Here is a 16619-nt window from a genome sequence, read left to right as displayed (position 1 = left end):
CGAGCTTATACTCAAGTCTAAAAAGGAGAAAAGCAGACCACTTAACTCTAAAGTCCCTTGTCAACTCCTGTAAAGTGTATGTGATTAAAACCAGGCAGGAAACCGAGGTGAAAGATCATGAATAAGTGAAAGCTTCCTGAGGAGCATTGTTACTTTTTGTGCTTTTCATACAAACAGCAGGAGCGAATAACGGCACAAGAGTAGTGACAGGAACTGGAAGTATAAAAGGCGTTTCTATTAGCTCACACAGTTGGCAATTATTGATAAAAACAAAGCACAGCTGAGCCTGGCAGAAATTTGATTCCATAATTTCATTCACAGGGCTGAGGCGGTATTATTTTCAGAGGCCACGACATTACCATGAGAGCTGACTATGAGGAAAAAACCTCAAAGTGTAATGCAATCTGGCTCAATGCCACCAAGCTCCATTCTCGAAAATACACTGTTAAGTTACAACCAGTTTAAGATGGCAAGTATAACTATACATAACTCTAACCCGTTTATCATTTTAAAAAGAGGAAGAGCTGTTGCAGTGTACCTAATAAAGTGGCAGTTGATTGTATGTTTTTTTTTAGCATTTTCCGAGAACTTTCAAAAGTTGTGCCACAAATATCATCAAAACACAGCAGACGCATTCATTCTGCTTGGAACTGGTTTATTTTAGTTTAGTTTAGTTTAGTTTAGCTTAGTTTAGTTTAGCTTAGCTTAGCTTAGTTGCCTAAATTATTAGTTAGCTTATTTTATTCCTATTCCCCTCTGTTAATTACCTTTGCTTTGGTTTGTTTACGATAATGTACATTTTTGGTTCTACGTCTCAGTGTTAATGTTCCACCTTCCTGTAAGTCAACATGTTTTACTCTTGCACTTGTTTTTTACATTAACTAATGACTAGTAAACTCTTGTTTTCAAGGCAAAAAGCCTGGATTTCAAATGCTTAGATTTGATGTTTTTAAATGTCAGAATAAATTGTAAATTGAAGTCTAAGTACATGCTATTTAATCTCAAACATTGCTAAAAAGCAACCATCAATGTTGTAGTTTACCATCCTGAAAGCATTACTCTTATTGCAAACCTCTCCTCTTGCTAAGCATTCAAGTCACGACAATAATGGAATTTGAGATTCTTCCGCAGAAGTGAATGAGGAGGGGGCAGGAAACTATGCCGTGAGGAATGTATTGCTCATACGTGATTAATGGTGCAAAGTATTACAGTGTAAACGTCACCGCCGAAGGAATTTTCACCTGTTCCATGTCTGTTCTTGTCCGTCTAGATCCCTCTGAGACGGCAACGTTTTCCCTGAACAACACTGATCCGGTCAAAGAGGGGGATATGGTCATTATGATATGTGAGACCGACGGAAACCCCCAGCCAGAGTTTGACTTCACTAAAGATGTAGGTTTTGTTCAAAAGAGTAAAAGCTTTACTTTCTTTGGGGCTTTGCTTTGCCCCTTTTCATCTAAATTCATACTCATAATTCCTGTCCATCCACATTCAGGGTAAAGCCATCAATGGTCAGGGTGGTCTCCTGACACTGAAATCTGTAAAGCGTACAGACGCAGGTAAATACAAGTGCACCGCCACGGATTACGATAATATCGATGCCGACCTGAGTGGAACGATCGACCTCACCGTCAACTGTGAGTGAAACACGGTGACACTCACAATTAATTAGGCACACAGAAAAGGTATTTCTCCTCCTGATTGTGCAGCGTCGGCGTTGCAGTAAGCCTCTTTTTCATCAGTATATCTTAGAATTAAAAAGGTTAGATAGGAATGAGCCTTAATGGAATCCCTTTAGCCGGGCAATATCAAACGCAATTCTTCACAGTTCATCTGTTACTTTAATGTTATCCTGAGCATGCTGTTTAATTTGATCTTATCACACACATTAAGTGGTGATAGTTTAGAAAAAGCATGGAATAGGCTTAACTTGGGCTTCAAAATGAGCTTAACTTCAGAGTAAGTGTATTGGCTTTGTACTCAGAAAAAAAGACAAATTCTGCTTGGCGTTGCTATTTTCAGGACTCTATTACGTGGTTGTTTCAGTGATTGAGGGCCCTTTTAATTTGAAGTGGCACTTTTTCCATCTCATATTGCATGGAAGGCTGCAGGTTTACATGTTTCCAGGTGTCTGCTCGCTTCCGGCTGAGCGCTGTGTTCTTCCCTCTCAGACATTGACCCGGTCAGCGTGACTCCCGCCGAGCCTCAGATTGTCCAGCTTGGAGACAAAGTGGAGTGGCAGTGTAAGACCAAGGCCTCTGCTGCACACACAGTTCAATGGAAAAAGGTGTGTCCCATCACTTTTTCACTCTTTATTCCCTCCCTCTCCTCTTACTGTTGGAAGACAGTCTTTTCACGAGAATACTAAATGCTTTTACTTAGTTTTCTTGACGTTTGTGGATTGTTTGTGTGTTTTCGCCTGATCTGATGCATAAACAAGAGCATGGAGTTTCCACAAGGTCATGAAAGTACATCTCAACTGTAACAGGATTTTTTTTTTTTTTTTTTGCATTCCCAGATAACACCTTTTAAACAGCAAAGTTATCAGTGTTACATATTAACAGCAGTCACATGATATTGAACTAAAAATAGATCATCCTTGGGCTCCATATGGGGGCATTTGTGATTGTGGTTCAGCCGGAGAAGCTTTTTTCCAACGATTTGTAAGAATTTTTCATGAAACACAACACGATTTCTGTCGTGTGCCGTCATTAACACTCTTATGATTATAATTATATTTGGGGACACTGGATATATTTGGACTTTTTTTGGTGTATAATTGTATAAAACTAAATGTGATTGAATGAGCCGACTGCGACTGGGATGACCAGTATAACAATACAATTTTCTATTTCTCTTCTTTCAGTGAGTTTTTTTTTTAATATATATATATATTTATTTTTTTTTTCCTAGACATCATAAACGGTCTAGAAGTTATGAGGATTACACATGCAAAATCCTGCAAGTGGTTTCAGGATACATTCATCAGCAATTCACATTATTTTTATGGATAAAGTTTCAAAGTTATTGGCTCTTATGTAGTTTTCAAATTATCTTCTTTTTACTGTGTGACTGACTGAGTACTGCAGTTCCAAGTTTTATATGCATGAACCTCTCAATATACTTTGACGCATATCTACCATATGTGGCAGTCATGAGGAACAAGACAGGAATATAAGGATTATAAAGACTGTCTCGTCATGTCTTTGGGTCTGAGCCATTGCTTAGCATGAATGTGCCAGTGAACAGTTAACGCTGTACATTGCTGCGTTGTCTGAATGAAAAAGAGGCAGAATTAATGCATGTTGCATGAATCATATGAGCTTCTACTTCAATTACACTTTCATTTATCAAACTAATCACATATAAAACCAATCCTTTAATTAGCAATAACTGGGAGTTGGGTGATAAAGATGAACTTGCTCATGTGATGCCTGCTGAAATGAACAGGAAGAAGTCCACATTTTGTTTCGTTTTCTAACAATGATGGTCACTATATCTGGTGAATTCGCTACATTCTGATACTGAAAACACACATATCGTTGTGTGCATACGCATGTTTGGTATTCATCCCTTCCCCTCTACTTAGTTCCGTGTCGAACCTGTTGTTGTAGCCTGCGTATCTTCTGTTGTGTCTCCTGGGTGTGATAGAAACTCGCCAGCTGTTTGGTTTTCTGAGCAGAGTGTTTGTTCTTAGACAGACTGATTCCTATGAGAAGAGGCTGGGGAGAATCGCAGACGTCAGGTTCATCATGGCGGACTGACTTTGATCTGTTATCACTGTGCTTTCAAACAGAGTCTGTGAAGTTTCTTCCTTTGCTTTCCCAGCATCGCGCTTTGCCTTCAAACTGGATGTCCTCAGTGCTGCGGAGCACTGACATTTACACAGAGAGCAAAAAGTAGGAGAGGGATGATAGTGTGAGTCCGATTGGTTTTCATTTCTGTGTGTTTGTGTTCCTCCAGGGATCCGAGGTGCTCTCTCAGGACGGCACTCTGTCCATACAAGATGTTTCCTATGATAACGCCGGAGACTACATGTGTGTTGGAGCCGTTCCATCTGTGCCAGGACTTACTGCTCAGTCTAGTGTCAGCCTCACTGTCAAAGGTAACATACTCCACTCACATGCACAGTTTATCTCAGGAGAGTTCATGGGGCAATACTTGGACTATGGGAATAAATTCCCTTTGGCTTGTTTTTGTGTTGTTGTTTTTTTTTTTTTTACATGCCATAACATTTAAACCACAGTCACCAGAGTGCAATTTGTTGGGGGAAAAGTGTGAGTTTCCTCTCTTCTGCTAAAAGTTTTATACTGCATCGGGGACAAAACCTTTTTTTGTTCCCTGCTGTTTCACAAACGTTAAATGTATTTTAAAATGTAAGCGAAGCAGAGCAACCGACTCTCACCCATCAATAGAGAAACTCAACACACATAGTAATTGCTATAAGTAATTATTAGCTGAATGCTAGACTTCTTGAATTTTCATAATACAACACTGTACGGCGTCTGTTCCAGGTTTTCACGGTGATTAGTCAATACATCTTTATATAACATCCACAGCCTCATTACTTCAGAGTGTAGCTTATGTTCTTTTAGTATAATTTAACTTTAGGGCCACACAGTTGTGAAGTTGTGAGCTCTCTTACTTTGTAGTAACAGTATCTCCTGTTGAAGTCCGGGTGAAGCCTGGGAGCCTTTGCATGTTCTCTCATTCCTGTTGTTCAAACAGTCCAAAATCCTACACTTCAGATTAAATTGTGACTTTTCTGTCTGTCTTTCTGTGATTGATGGACTGGCAACTTGTCCAGGGTGCACCTTTACTGTACATTTTGCATTGCAATCAGTTCTACAATATATGTTTTAATAACTCAACATATTTACTTTTTGACATTAACTACTTAAAAACAACAACATTGTCATTGTCAGAAATGTCCCTCCCAATGGCCCCATCATAAACTGCACCCTAATAGTCTCAAAATCACACTGTTATGTGTTTCCAGTGCTCCATTAAATAGCTTTAGCCCTCAACAGTAGCATTTATCTGTGTGTGGCCATACGGCATAAAGCTGGGAAACAGATTAGACTTTACCCTGTCCTCCAAGCACAGTTCTTTGTAAATCATACATCCTGCAATACCACCACTGTACACACACACACACACACACACACACACACACACACACACACACACACACACACACACACACACACAGACACACACAATGGTCAGTGTGTGGGTGGGCAGGGTATTGTTGCAGTTAGAGGAAGGAGGTTGTTGATTTGGTGGAAGAAGCTGTTGCTGTTTTCCTCTCTGGTGCTCACCGAGAATATGCGATGAAACTGTGTGTGCGTGTGTGTGTGTGTGTGTGTGTGTGTGTGTGTGTGTGTGTGTGTGTGTGTGTGTGTGTGTGTGTGTGTGTGTGTGTGTGTGTGTGTGTGTGTGTGTGTGCGTGTGCGTGTGCGCGCGCGCGTGCGTGTGTGCGTGCGTGTGATTTTAAGTTTGAGCTGTATTGTTCACTTTGTTTATCCAATGCTTTCTCCACTCCCGTTCAGGAAAACCAGTGATCGAGACTCCCGCTATTGCCGAGGTGGGGAAGGCAGGAGACATGGTGACTGTGAAGTGCACAGCCTACGGTGTACCCGCCCCTCAGTTCACCTGGAAGCCCTCAGGAAAAGAGGTCTCTATTTTACGTAACCAAGACAAGCAGAGACAAACATGCATCAGTTTTGATTCATTAGTTCTTTGGAATGAATTGGCATCTTTCAGTAAACTGAGTTTGTTGCTTTTCCCCTAGAGGGGAAAGTAAGATGGGGGAAAAAAAGAGGCTGTGCTTCTGCTCTTTGCTTTTCTTTTTTTCAGGACAGCATGAGAATTTTGAAGCATGATGGGGTTTTTTTTCATATCATAGTGAGGTCTTCTTTGTAGAATTCAATGTTAAACTTCAAAAGTTTCATTAAAAGAAACGAGCGCAGAATCCCACATGAAGCAGCTTTAAAGAAACCTACAGAGGGAATACAGCTTCATTATTAAAATATTGTGTAAAGCAATAACATGAGCTACAACTTTAATGATCTTATGGGGGAAAAAATGGATACTGTCCAAAGCAAATTGCAATCTGAGGAAGATCAAAGTTGAAAGATATTTAAATTTGAATTACTGACATTTTTTTAAAGACCAATGAGAAAGAGGGAGATCATTTGAAGAAAGTCATTAGTGTATCCAGTTTAACAGCAACAGGATGCTACAGGACAAAACATAAATGAGTGCAAATGGTAACAACAAGAAATGTTGACTTTCATTTTAATTGAACTCGAGACATGATGAAAGAATATGACGAATGTTAACTGTTTCTCTTTCTCCCATATTTTGTTCATATCAGGCAATTTCCGTGGAAGGAAACAAGGCGGTGAGCACCCTGGCTCTACAAGCCACAGCAGAGGTCATGAAGGACGGGGTGATGTGTGAGGTCACCAACGAGTTCGGAACGGCACAGAAGAACATCCCGGTATCTCTCAAACGAGGTCAGTATGGAGTGGTAACCGCTTCGAACAGGGCTGCCAACCTTCAGCTTCAGTTTCAGTCAGTTTAGCTCAAGATGGGAGGTTTTATAATAAAACTGCTTCTCTTACACATATTCACATTATTGCACAAAGCATGACATAAAACCGCAACTGACAATAAACCTGATTATTTTCTTATATTTTCTGTGGAACTTGTATATTAAGTGACTTTATATTTCAGGTTCTCAATAACAGGTCAACAGTAGTTGAGCTGTTTTAATTGAAATGAGCCTCAAGAAAGATGAGGAAATTAATTTTTCTCACCCAAAATGCATTTTCAACAATTAATATATTGCGGTATCCTATGGTTGTGAGTGCTCATGCAGAAATATTATAGGAATTATCATCATTTTGAAGCAACTGGTGTCTCATAATGTGTTTTTAGTATTAATAATCATCCTGCTGCCATTGTTTAGTACCTGTTTGATGAAGATTCATGAATCAGAGTGTACCGGTATATGGAGTTCAAGGAAACACATGCACAAATTTCTCGGTGCAGCAAACATCTTGCTGCTGAAAGAAATCTCTTCAATGAGACTTTGGGAATGGAAGGTATAACTTTTCAACCTGACCATTTCATATTTATTCCCTAATGGAATATATGAAATGAATAACAGAAAAATAACAATGATAAAATTCAACTTTGCATTAGTTTTAGGTTTTTATTTTGTAGTTTTTTCTTCTTTTCCAGGGGTAGGGGGAGTGATTACACTTCACCAAACCTAGTCAAATGTTCAGTACATCAGTTGACGTTGATGGCACATCAGTAACTGTACTAAGCTAATAACGCTCTAATAATAACTGTTTTCAACCTTTTTCTGAACTGCATGAATAACCCTGATGTCACACGTTCCCAAATAGTTATATATGAATGAATAAAAGCTTGGTAGTTATGTTTTATCACTACATATTTCTACAATTACTTCCTGCCTACCTGGCTCCCAGTGTCATTATTATTATTATTATTATTATTATTATTATTATTATATTGTTATTATTATTATTATTATTATTATTATTATTATTATTATTATTATTATTATTATTATTATTATTATTATTATTATTATTATGTACGCTGTAGTTCCTACAGCTGAGGTAGAAACAGATTCAGTAAACGGTCTGAAAGCGTCACACAAACTCAGAAATGGATTTGCAAAAAGCTTGAGCGACCGAATCCTGCTTTTCTCTGTTGCGGCGCCATAACATCAACCCTTTTCTTCTTTTTCTTCTCCTCTTTTGCAGCAATTCACAACTCAGCTGAAGGTAGAGCCTTCTCCCTCCTCCTCCTCCTCCTCTCCTCCCTTCTTCTCTCAGGACTCTTTGTTGTACAGACCCTGTAACTTAGAAACCTCCCCTCCATCCATTTCCTCTTGCCCCCCGCCCTTCCATCACACACACACACACACACGCACGCACACACATGCACACACACATGCTTATACGTGCACCTCTACACATACTTTCCTCTGCTGTACTGTAATCTTGTATATTTGCCCTCTTGCTACCGAACACTGTGGATATTGTATATTGTTATTCTTCTTCTCTTGTCACCTTTGTATGATGTCTGTCCTATATTTTGTGGATGCTACTAAACGTTTTTGTGGCCCCTCGGGGACAATAAAGGATTCTATTCTATTCTATTCTTTCCATTCTTCTCTATGCTTCTTGGCTGTGTCTGTTTGTCACCTCTTCTTTCCGACTGCCCTCATGTTTCTCACTTTTTAACTGTCGTCGTTTTCCCGCCCGCCGGGTTCTCTGTGTGTGTGTACCTTGTGGACCTTGAGCTTTTTGTGTGTGTATGCTCTTCGTGGTGTGTGTTACTCCGTTGTTGCTTTGCTATGCTATGCTATGGGACTGAGAAACTGTCTTTCTCTCAAAGTGCTGCTCTCTGGAAATCCTGTGCTAAAATCAGGTCTGTATCGCTAACCCTACTCACATGTGTACGGTGTTCGTCTACAGCTGTAAGTTACTGTGTGTGTGTGTATAATTTGTCTGCGTATAAACACACACACACACACACACACACACACACACACACACACACACACACACACACACACACACACACACACACACACACACACACACACACACACACACACAGTTAGTTAGTTGATTGCATTTGTGTGCCTACAAAAGTTGATGTATTTGTGTATCTGTTGTACTTGTATTACTGTTGTTGAGAGGACAGACCTTTAGGGAGACCCTCAGTTTCAGAATTTAAAGACGCAGCGTTTAAGATGGATATAATTCTGCATTTGCCCTTACGGTGGCAGTAGTGAGCAGGGTTTTCAAAATTTTGATTTACCAGTCATTTTAAGGGGTCATATTATGCAAAATTCACTTTCTAATGGTTTTCCAACAGTAATGTGCATCACTATACCTGGCAATGACGCCCCAGAAAAAGTCTGTCATCTCTCTCCCTGGCTTGTTTCAATTTTTAAAAAGTGTGTTGCTCCAACGAGTGAATCAGAAGTCAAACTCTACACAGTATTCATGTGGGGTTTAGCCAATCTTAATCAAGGTAGGCTCTCCCTTTGACCCTCCTACAATTAGGCAGCTCTGATCTGTCACATGGCACCACAAGAGGAAGTACTTCCTCCTCCTCCCAAGATGAGCATGTGTGGGCGGAGCCAGTCCAGCTCACACTGCAGATTCTGAATGCAGCTAATATGATACAATATTCATATGGTGGAAAATCAAACAAAAGCTAGATTTGGGGCAATAAACTTTGAATACAACATTTTTGGATTAATGAGATCATGTGAAAGCGTTGAAAAGCCGTAAAATATGACCCCTTTAGAGTTTCAGCCTCATTGTAGTTACTGTTCCTGTAGAGACTCACTTCATTTGTTTTTTTTTTTTGCTTCTCTCTCATTCTTGTCGTGCTTTAGGCAAATGATATTACATATTGCACCTCTAATAATTATTCATTTTTTCAAATATTATGGTCTGAAATTTTCAGGAAAGAAGAAAAATAATAGTAAAGAAATCTGTATATCTAAACAGTTATAGCTATAACTTACTTTTTTCTAAACTCTTCAGTGTGCCTCTGTACGTGTTTTTATAAAATGTAAAAAAAAAAAAAGTAAAAATATTATTCCTAAAAAAATTAAGAAAGAAAAAAATATCCCCAATATTGTTAATAAGTCAAAAACAACTATATAATTATGGAAAAAGATAGGATTTTGAAATAATCAGAAAAAGGTCATTGCTATTCCAGAACTTATTGTTATTCTACACTCATAGACAAATAGTATCAGCTCTCCAGAAATATTATTGATTGATTATACATACATACAATACATGAATGCAAACATGTTTGAATTGTGGTTGATTATTTACCACTAGCTGGGATCTGCATTTGAATTTAATTTGCATATCCTGTTATGATGGACTCAAATCAAAGTTGTTTGAACTTTGACTTGACTGCATGTAAGCAGTGTGAGTTAATTGTTGTTGTCTGCGAGGACACCTCGGCGTGTAACGCCAGCCTCGTGCTTTGTCCTGACATGGTCTGAATGAGGTCAAGGAAGGCAGAGGTACTGCTGCAGACATTTTCCTGGAGTCCTGTCATTACTGTGAGGTTACCAGGCTACCAGTGGAGACAGCAGGAAGTCAGAGCTCGCAGCCAAGAAACAGTCCATCATATGGCACACTGAGAAACCAATAATGAAAATATGTTAATATTGAGCTTTAGGTATGCTGGTCAGCATTTTTTTTAAACCTTTTGATATAAATGTTAACGCTAGCTTTGTGTTATTTCAGTAGACACAGTTTATAGAGCACTCCAACGATCATTACTATGTGGATATGTGAGACCGTGTTCAGACTGCTGATGAGGGTAAAATGTACTGTACAAGTAAAGTTCATTAACAAGTAACTACCAAAGAAAAGAGGTACTATCCTTACTGATTACTTTATATATTACTCTCAATTGTGCTAAAATGCTGCATGTTGAGTAAAGTTAAATCTTGTAATTGACAGTGTCAGTTTTAGTTAGAATAAAGTCCTCACAACTGTAGTAATACAAGAGTGGGTGAATGGTGAGTATGCTCAGTGTTGTTTTCTTGCTTTGTGCTGTCTAGTTTTACCTGCCAGGATACAGGCCCTGTTATTGGGTCCCATCACATTTCATTGCATTCAAAAGTTAAACTAACCTCACACTCCAATCCCCGCCCTTTATCCTCTCCACCCATCCATCCGTCCATCCATTGTCTTCACCTGGATCCTTCCCATCCCCCTCCCTTCACCACCCTCACCCCATTTTCCACAAAATGGCACCTGAAATCAAATTATTTCCCCTTCCCCCCCTCCTCCTCCTCCTCTTTCTCCTCCTTCTTCACTCACACCGTGCAAATCAAACACCCCTCATGGTGCCTCTCTCCCTTCCACCCGTTCTTACAAATAAAAAAAAAAAAAAAAAAACACTATAATCTCCCCCCTCCTGCACTGTGATCAATCCCCCTCCCTTCAAATTTCCCCACGCTGTCCCACCGATCCATCCGCCCCCCCCCCCCCCCCCCCCCCTCCACCCTTCCCCCCCGTGTGTCCCTCCATTACGGCCCTGTAGCTGACAAGCAGCAGGGAGGCTCCAGCGGGGTGGTGATCGCCGTGGTGGTCTGTGTTCTGCTGCTCCTGCTGCTGGTGGCCCTCATCTACTTTCTTAACAAGAAGAACAAGCTGCCCTGCAGCAAGAAGAACAAGAAGGAAGTGTGAGTAAAGAGACACGGGGCAACTGGAACAGATGGGATAAATGTGGACAGTAATAAAGGTGGTGATTCGATAACCACTATCTCTGTGTTAAAAAAGAAAGAAGAAAAAAACACAGTTTTTTTCCTGTCATGGTGCTGTTTGTAAAAGAGATGGGAAATAACCTCTGCTGCTGGAGGTTCAGTGAAGGCCTCACAAAAAATGGCAGCGATGACAGAATTAAAGCAGTTGCTAAGTTTAAAAAAAACAACAACAAAATGTACAGAAACTGATGAAGCCACTTGGATTTTGGTCGTAGTGCATTGAGCTGCCTCCTACATGGACAAATGACAATATGCACTGACAAATCCCACATCGTACCATTGCATATAAAAACCATTTCATTCATGTCTTATTCATAATAACAGCCAATGTTGTAGTTTGGGCCTTCAACAACATTGTTTACACAGACTTGTGAGCACATAAAGGTGCAAGCAGTATGAGATAGTTAAGAATCTGAAGGTCCGGGCCATAAATTGTCAGTTATGAATAAATTGTATAAAGATAACAAATTGTGTTTTGCAAATGGAAATTAGTGCAATGGACCATTAATCTTCAGTTGCAATATCAGCCTATTTCTTTAATACTCTGGTCCAATGGTTTTCAAGGTGTGTGGCAGGGTTTTTTTTGTAACCTGAAAGAGCAAAGCGGCAGAAAGAACTTGGGTTTAGCAAGATTTTTGTTCATTTTAAATTTTTGACAAGAAATCATGAAAAAGAAACCAAAGGTTGCAAATCGGTTAATATAGTGTAATTAAAATCATAAAATAAGCTTTAGTGTGAAACAGTTATCACAATTGCAGACTATATTAAAAAGACTTGCCATATATTTTAAATAAGAACAGTTAATTAACACGGAGAGGGTTACGTTTTTGTTGGAGATGAATCCCAATAGCTTTTAGAAATATATAATAATGTGACAAACATTTGGTTAGAAAATGGAGTTGTCCTCCATCCTCCCACATTTTAAAAGCCCCTGATGTTGTCTTTAATACCATGCTGAAAGAAAGTGGGCTTTGTTTTCTTGGTTGTTTTCCTAATGATAATATTCATTAAAGTCCTATTTACTGCAGTGTTAGAAAAACAAACTTTTTCGGATGTTTTTCATCCTGTAGTAATAGCAAACCTGAAATGTGGTTTCTCATTATCTCATTCTTCATGGCAGTTTAAAATATTTTTTTTATGTTGTTGTGCTGGTTATACTCAAAAAATTTGAGCCCTCTGCCAGTGAAAGTGTTGTCACATCTGTCCCCTCACTCAAAATACCCTAATTAGTGAGGAAGGCTGTTTTATCTTTTCTGAAAGTTAATAAAGCTAAGTGACAGTTAACAGCCAAAAAATTGACCAACTCGGCCAAGTTGTTCTCCTCTTTAAAAGATAATGTGTCAAAACAGAAATCAGCATCATCCAGCCAAGTTTACATCCATTACTTGTAACAGACAACTGCTCACACCTGGCACAGATTCACATGTTTGACCTTTTTTCTTTTTTTTCCACTTCAAGTTATTGTATTCACACTATTTCTCTGTGCAGGGCCAGTGGAGAGGTAAATAATGACATTGTGGTGGAGATGAAGACAGACAAGGCCAATGAGGAGGCCGGTCTCCTCAACAGAAAACCTCCCACAGAACAGGTGAGTCTGGTTGCAGAGTGCTGCAGATGTGAAAAATCTAATTCAAGAGGCAATTTGAACAGTTTGGACCCCGCAGAAGACACATAGAGTCGGTAGTCATCAGCAAAACTGTAAAATGATCTAGTTGAGTCCAGGTTATCATTTTCAAGAGTGAATGGATTAATTCTTGGTTGGTTTATTGATAAATAACCTTGTTTCTGAATTGACTGAAACCTTGTTTATGATCAATACACAAACTACTTGTATAACAAGTCGAAGACAACTCAGTGCAAAGCATGGGGTTAAAACCCCCCAAAACAAAACAATGTTTTCATAGAAATAAAGTCTCCATGTTTTCTGGATTTTACTGCCAGAAATGTGAAATTCAGCCTGCAAACATGAAAGGATGAGTGATCATCTATTGCCTGTAGTCATGTTTTGATTTCCTCCAGTGGGGAATATGTTCAGCTTGGCTGGCTACTTGAAGGTGTAGAAGACTGTAGGAATAACTTAAAAGCACTAAACTAGTGGGACCAGCCATCTCCTTATGGTTTATTATAACAACGCCAGTCCTGCTGATAGTTATTGACTCCTTCATAGCAGCATAAAAAAGAAGAAAAAGACTCAGAAATGTCTTCAGATGCCGATTGAGTGTCTAAAGTTTGTTTTAGTTCAACAAAAGCAGGTTTGAGTTAAAGGTCCTTCAGTTCAACCGGCAGACAGTGACGGCTGTTGGACACCCTCTGAAAATGCCATCACTAATGTAGAACATCTCATCATGAAATTTAGGATTTTCCTTTTCTTTTTTTTTTTGGAACTGCTGACAGAAAACTGAGTGACATTTCAGAACTGCAGCGAGACAGCAGACACATTTTGCTTTGCTTTGGAAATGAATGGTACAAGGAAGATCTGTCTCGGTACGCTATCAAGTAATATTTCTTTCCTGGGAAGTCATTTAAAATATATCACCCTGTAAGCTGTCGCCTAAAAGGCTACAGCCAAGCCACAGAGACATTTCATTTTATTTCCACTATATGAAGGAAAGCTTATAATGCTTTCAGCTAAATGACAAATGCCCGCAAACAGTGATTATATTTTGCAGGAATATAATGCTATAAATTACCTTAACTCTTTCCCTGCCAACTTTTAATGGAGGTATAAAATTCTCATGACATGCGAGAAATGTAACGGTAAAAGTGAAACCATATATTTCATATAACTTCCAGGCAACAAGAATACCCCGGACATTTCATCCAGTGCTATATAAGATGTGAATTATTCATTGATTGAATTCAATGTTAATGCTGATGCCCTGCTGGGATCTCAACACACAAGTTTGTCAACAGTTAATTAGTACTTGATAAGTCGTTGAATAAAACGTGTACAGAAGTCTAAAGGGGATAGAGTCATGATGTATAAGAAATTATGTCCGATTGCTTTGAGGCATATAAAACGTAAAAATAAAAACAGGCTTTTAAAGGCTATTTAATTTCACTTTGTTCTTTTGTGAGCCGGAATCAACACCCTGCTCATGTCATTGGTCTCTGCGTGTTTTTCTCTCCGACAGTGATAAAACCTGCTGATTGAGAATAACTCACATCGGGACGAAGGGAAGAGGATGACAGCTATGAAGACAACAGGGCTAATTCTTTTTTTTTTTTTTTTTTTTATCTTACATTTGACTGATGGAGGGGGCAACACGTGGTGGAGCTGGGAGTTGTTTTTTATTTTGGGTACCTTGGGGGGGGGGGGGGGGGGAGGTGTGACACCATCTTTGGTCTTGATCATGCTTGTTTGAAAACCTGGATTACACCAGATGGCTGGAGTTTTATCGTCCAAGCTCCGTCCATCTCGTACTGACCCCGGTTTCTAATGATACATGTCCACAATCACATTGTGACGTCGCTAGATTATCTTTTGGGTTTGGTTTTTTTTTTTTTTTTTTTTTTTTTTTCACCAATCGCATCGGTGGTGGACTCCTCAGCAGTACGGAGGCATCCAGTGAGGCGTTGACAGACGTTCAACACCAAAAGTTTTCTCACATGCTGCCAATGAACCTGAAAAATGCCATAAAACTTAAGTTTTGTAATTCCTTCCAATGTGTCTGCAATCAAATCAAACACTGGATGCCTCTCCTGCTTTGGAGTCCGCACTTAAAATCTTTCTTCTCTTCCGGTGATATTTGGGGTGAAATATAACAGCTTGTTCTTCTGTTTGATTCACCTCAATAATAAGTGTTGATTTACGCTCACAATATTTAATCCCTGAGCACACTGTGTGGCACTCACAGCTGTAACGTCGTCGCTCGGAGAAGCTCTGCTTGCTTTAGTGTTGTTTATAATTGCATTTTTACCACCTGTGAATGTTTATGTTTTCTTTTTTCGATGTTCCTAATTAGCTTTCAGTGAGAGTCACCGAGACAGTTAATAACGCCAATCCTTTCTCTAGAATTGCTTGCCTTTTTACATCCCGATTACATGCTGCCAAACAAGCCAGGCTGTCTCTAGCATTGTACAAATTTGTTCTCAGCATTTCCACGACATATGTACTTTAAGTCAGTACACCAATTAGTTTGCTTCTCTTTCTTTGTTTCCTGGTATTTACTGTAAATTCAAACCCCGATGGACCTGTCCGTCATGCGGTAGGAGTGCTGTGCATTATGTAGAGTCCAGCGGTGTCTGCCGTTACTAAGCTGCTGGCGATAATTGCAACAATCTTTTTTTTTTTTTTTCTCTGTCTACCTTTCAATTCTCTGCTCTGGAGGAGTGAACAGAAAGGTGAGAAACGATCCCCGTGAGCACGCGGTGGTTCTGCTCAGACAGCCCAATTATCATCAGCGTTCACTGTGAAATTGGTGGAATTTTGGTGAAATGGTCGACGATCTCAACCAGCAGCCCGCTGTGTAATTTCTCCCATGACAACAAAATGAGCCTTTCATGAGCTGCCGTGCAGCAGCAACAGCTTCGCCTGTTTGGGGGTAGAATTTGCGGGCGCAGACAGGTTCACTCTGGTCTGCAACAAGCGGCGAAGGGAGAGACAGGTGTGGGTGGGATGTGGGTTTGCTGCTGGAGTTTGTGATGTAACTGTTTATTTTTACCAAATGAAAGAGTTTTTGAGTGTCACAGCAAGAGTGTTTCTGTGATTTAGGTACTTTATACTGGTATTTTTGTTCCTCCCCTACATTGTCGGTGGGCCAAAAAGGTTTGATAGCGGGTTGATGTGCTCTTTTACTTTGTTTGTACACTGGAACCAATGGCCTTGATATGTTTTTATTTTTTTGTAATCAAAAGGTCACCTCAAACCACTATTAGCAGCCAAAAGCCTCATTTTTCTTTTCAGCGTCTGCTGATCTTGCCATAAACATACTGACTGTTAGTAAACCTGTGGCCGCAGGTTGGGATATCTCGATGATCCTGGAGAATTGTTTTTGACTTGTTCATATAAAGCTATTGTGGTGTAAAAGTTGTTTTTGTTTTATTTTTTTTTTAGAAAGGGGGATTCTTAATTTTGGAACTACTGAGTTTTTTCTTTTTCCCACACATTTTCACTCGCTGAGAGCAGAGATATTTGTTGTTTTAAATTTTATTTTAGATTTTTTTTTTCTCTCAGTGCTTTCCACCTCTATCTCTCGCTCTCTTTCTGTGTACTGTATACTGTATATTTTGTGGTACACTGTGACCTCTGTGGTGTGTT

General features: G+C 39.5%; 1 protein-coding gene across 2 annotated transcripts in view; it reads left to right on the top strand.

Moving 5' to 3' along the window:
* The window catches only part of bcam (basal cell adhesion molecule (Lutheran blood group)), a 52690-nt gene extending 38072 nt beyond the window's left edge, over window positions 1-14618 (top strand). The window contains exons 7-16 of one of the 2 annotated variants that reach the window (XM_080501081.1): window positions 1271-1392; window positions 1496-1637; window positions 2172-2287; window positions 3964-4105; window positions 5553-5677; window positions 6380-6525; window positions 8423-8475; window positions 11137-11278; window positions 12848-12947; window positions 14494-14618. In XM_080501081.1, the coding sequence (XP_080357207.1) occupies window positions 1271-1392; window positions 1496-1637; window positions 2172-2287; window positions 3964-4105; window positions 5553-5677; window positions 6380-6525; window positions 8423-8475; window positions 11137-11278; window positions 12848-12947; window positions 14494-14496 (1091 nt within the window). In that variant the 3' untranslated portion in view covers window positions 14497-14618. Of the gene's footprint in view, window positions 1-1270; window positions 1393-1495; window positions 1638-2171; window positions 2288-3963; window positions 4106-5552; window positions 5678-6379; window positions 6526-7805; window positions 8071-8422; window positions 8476-11136; window positions 11279-12847; window positions 12948-14493 lie in introns of those variants that run through there. The other variant, XM_080501080.1, reaches the window with a different exon arrangement.
* The last annotated feature ends 2001 nt before the right edge of the window (window positions 14619-16619 follow it).

The sequence above is a fragment of the Blennius ocellaris genome (assembly GCF_963422515.1).
Source record: "Blennius ocellaris genome assembly, chromosome: 8".
Taxonomy (NCBI): domain Eukaryota; kingdom Metazoa; phylum Chordata; class Actinopteri; order Blenniiformes; family Blenniidae; genus Blennius; species Blennius ocellaris.
The sequence above is the reverse complement of the archived record's forward strand: the minus strand, read 5'-3'. Positions and strand labels throughout refer to the sequence as shown.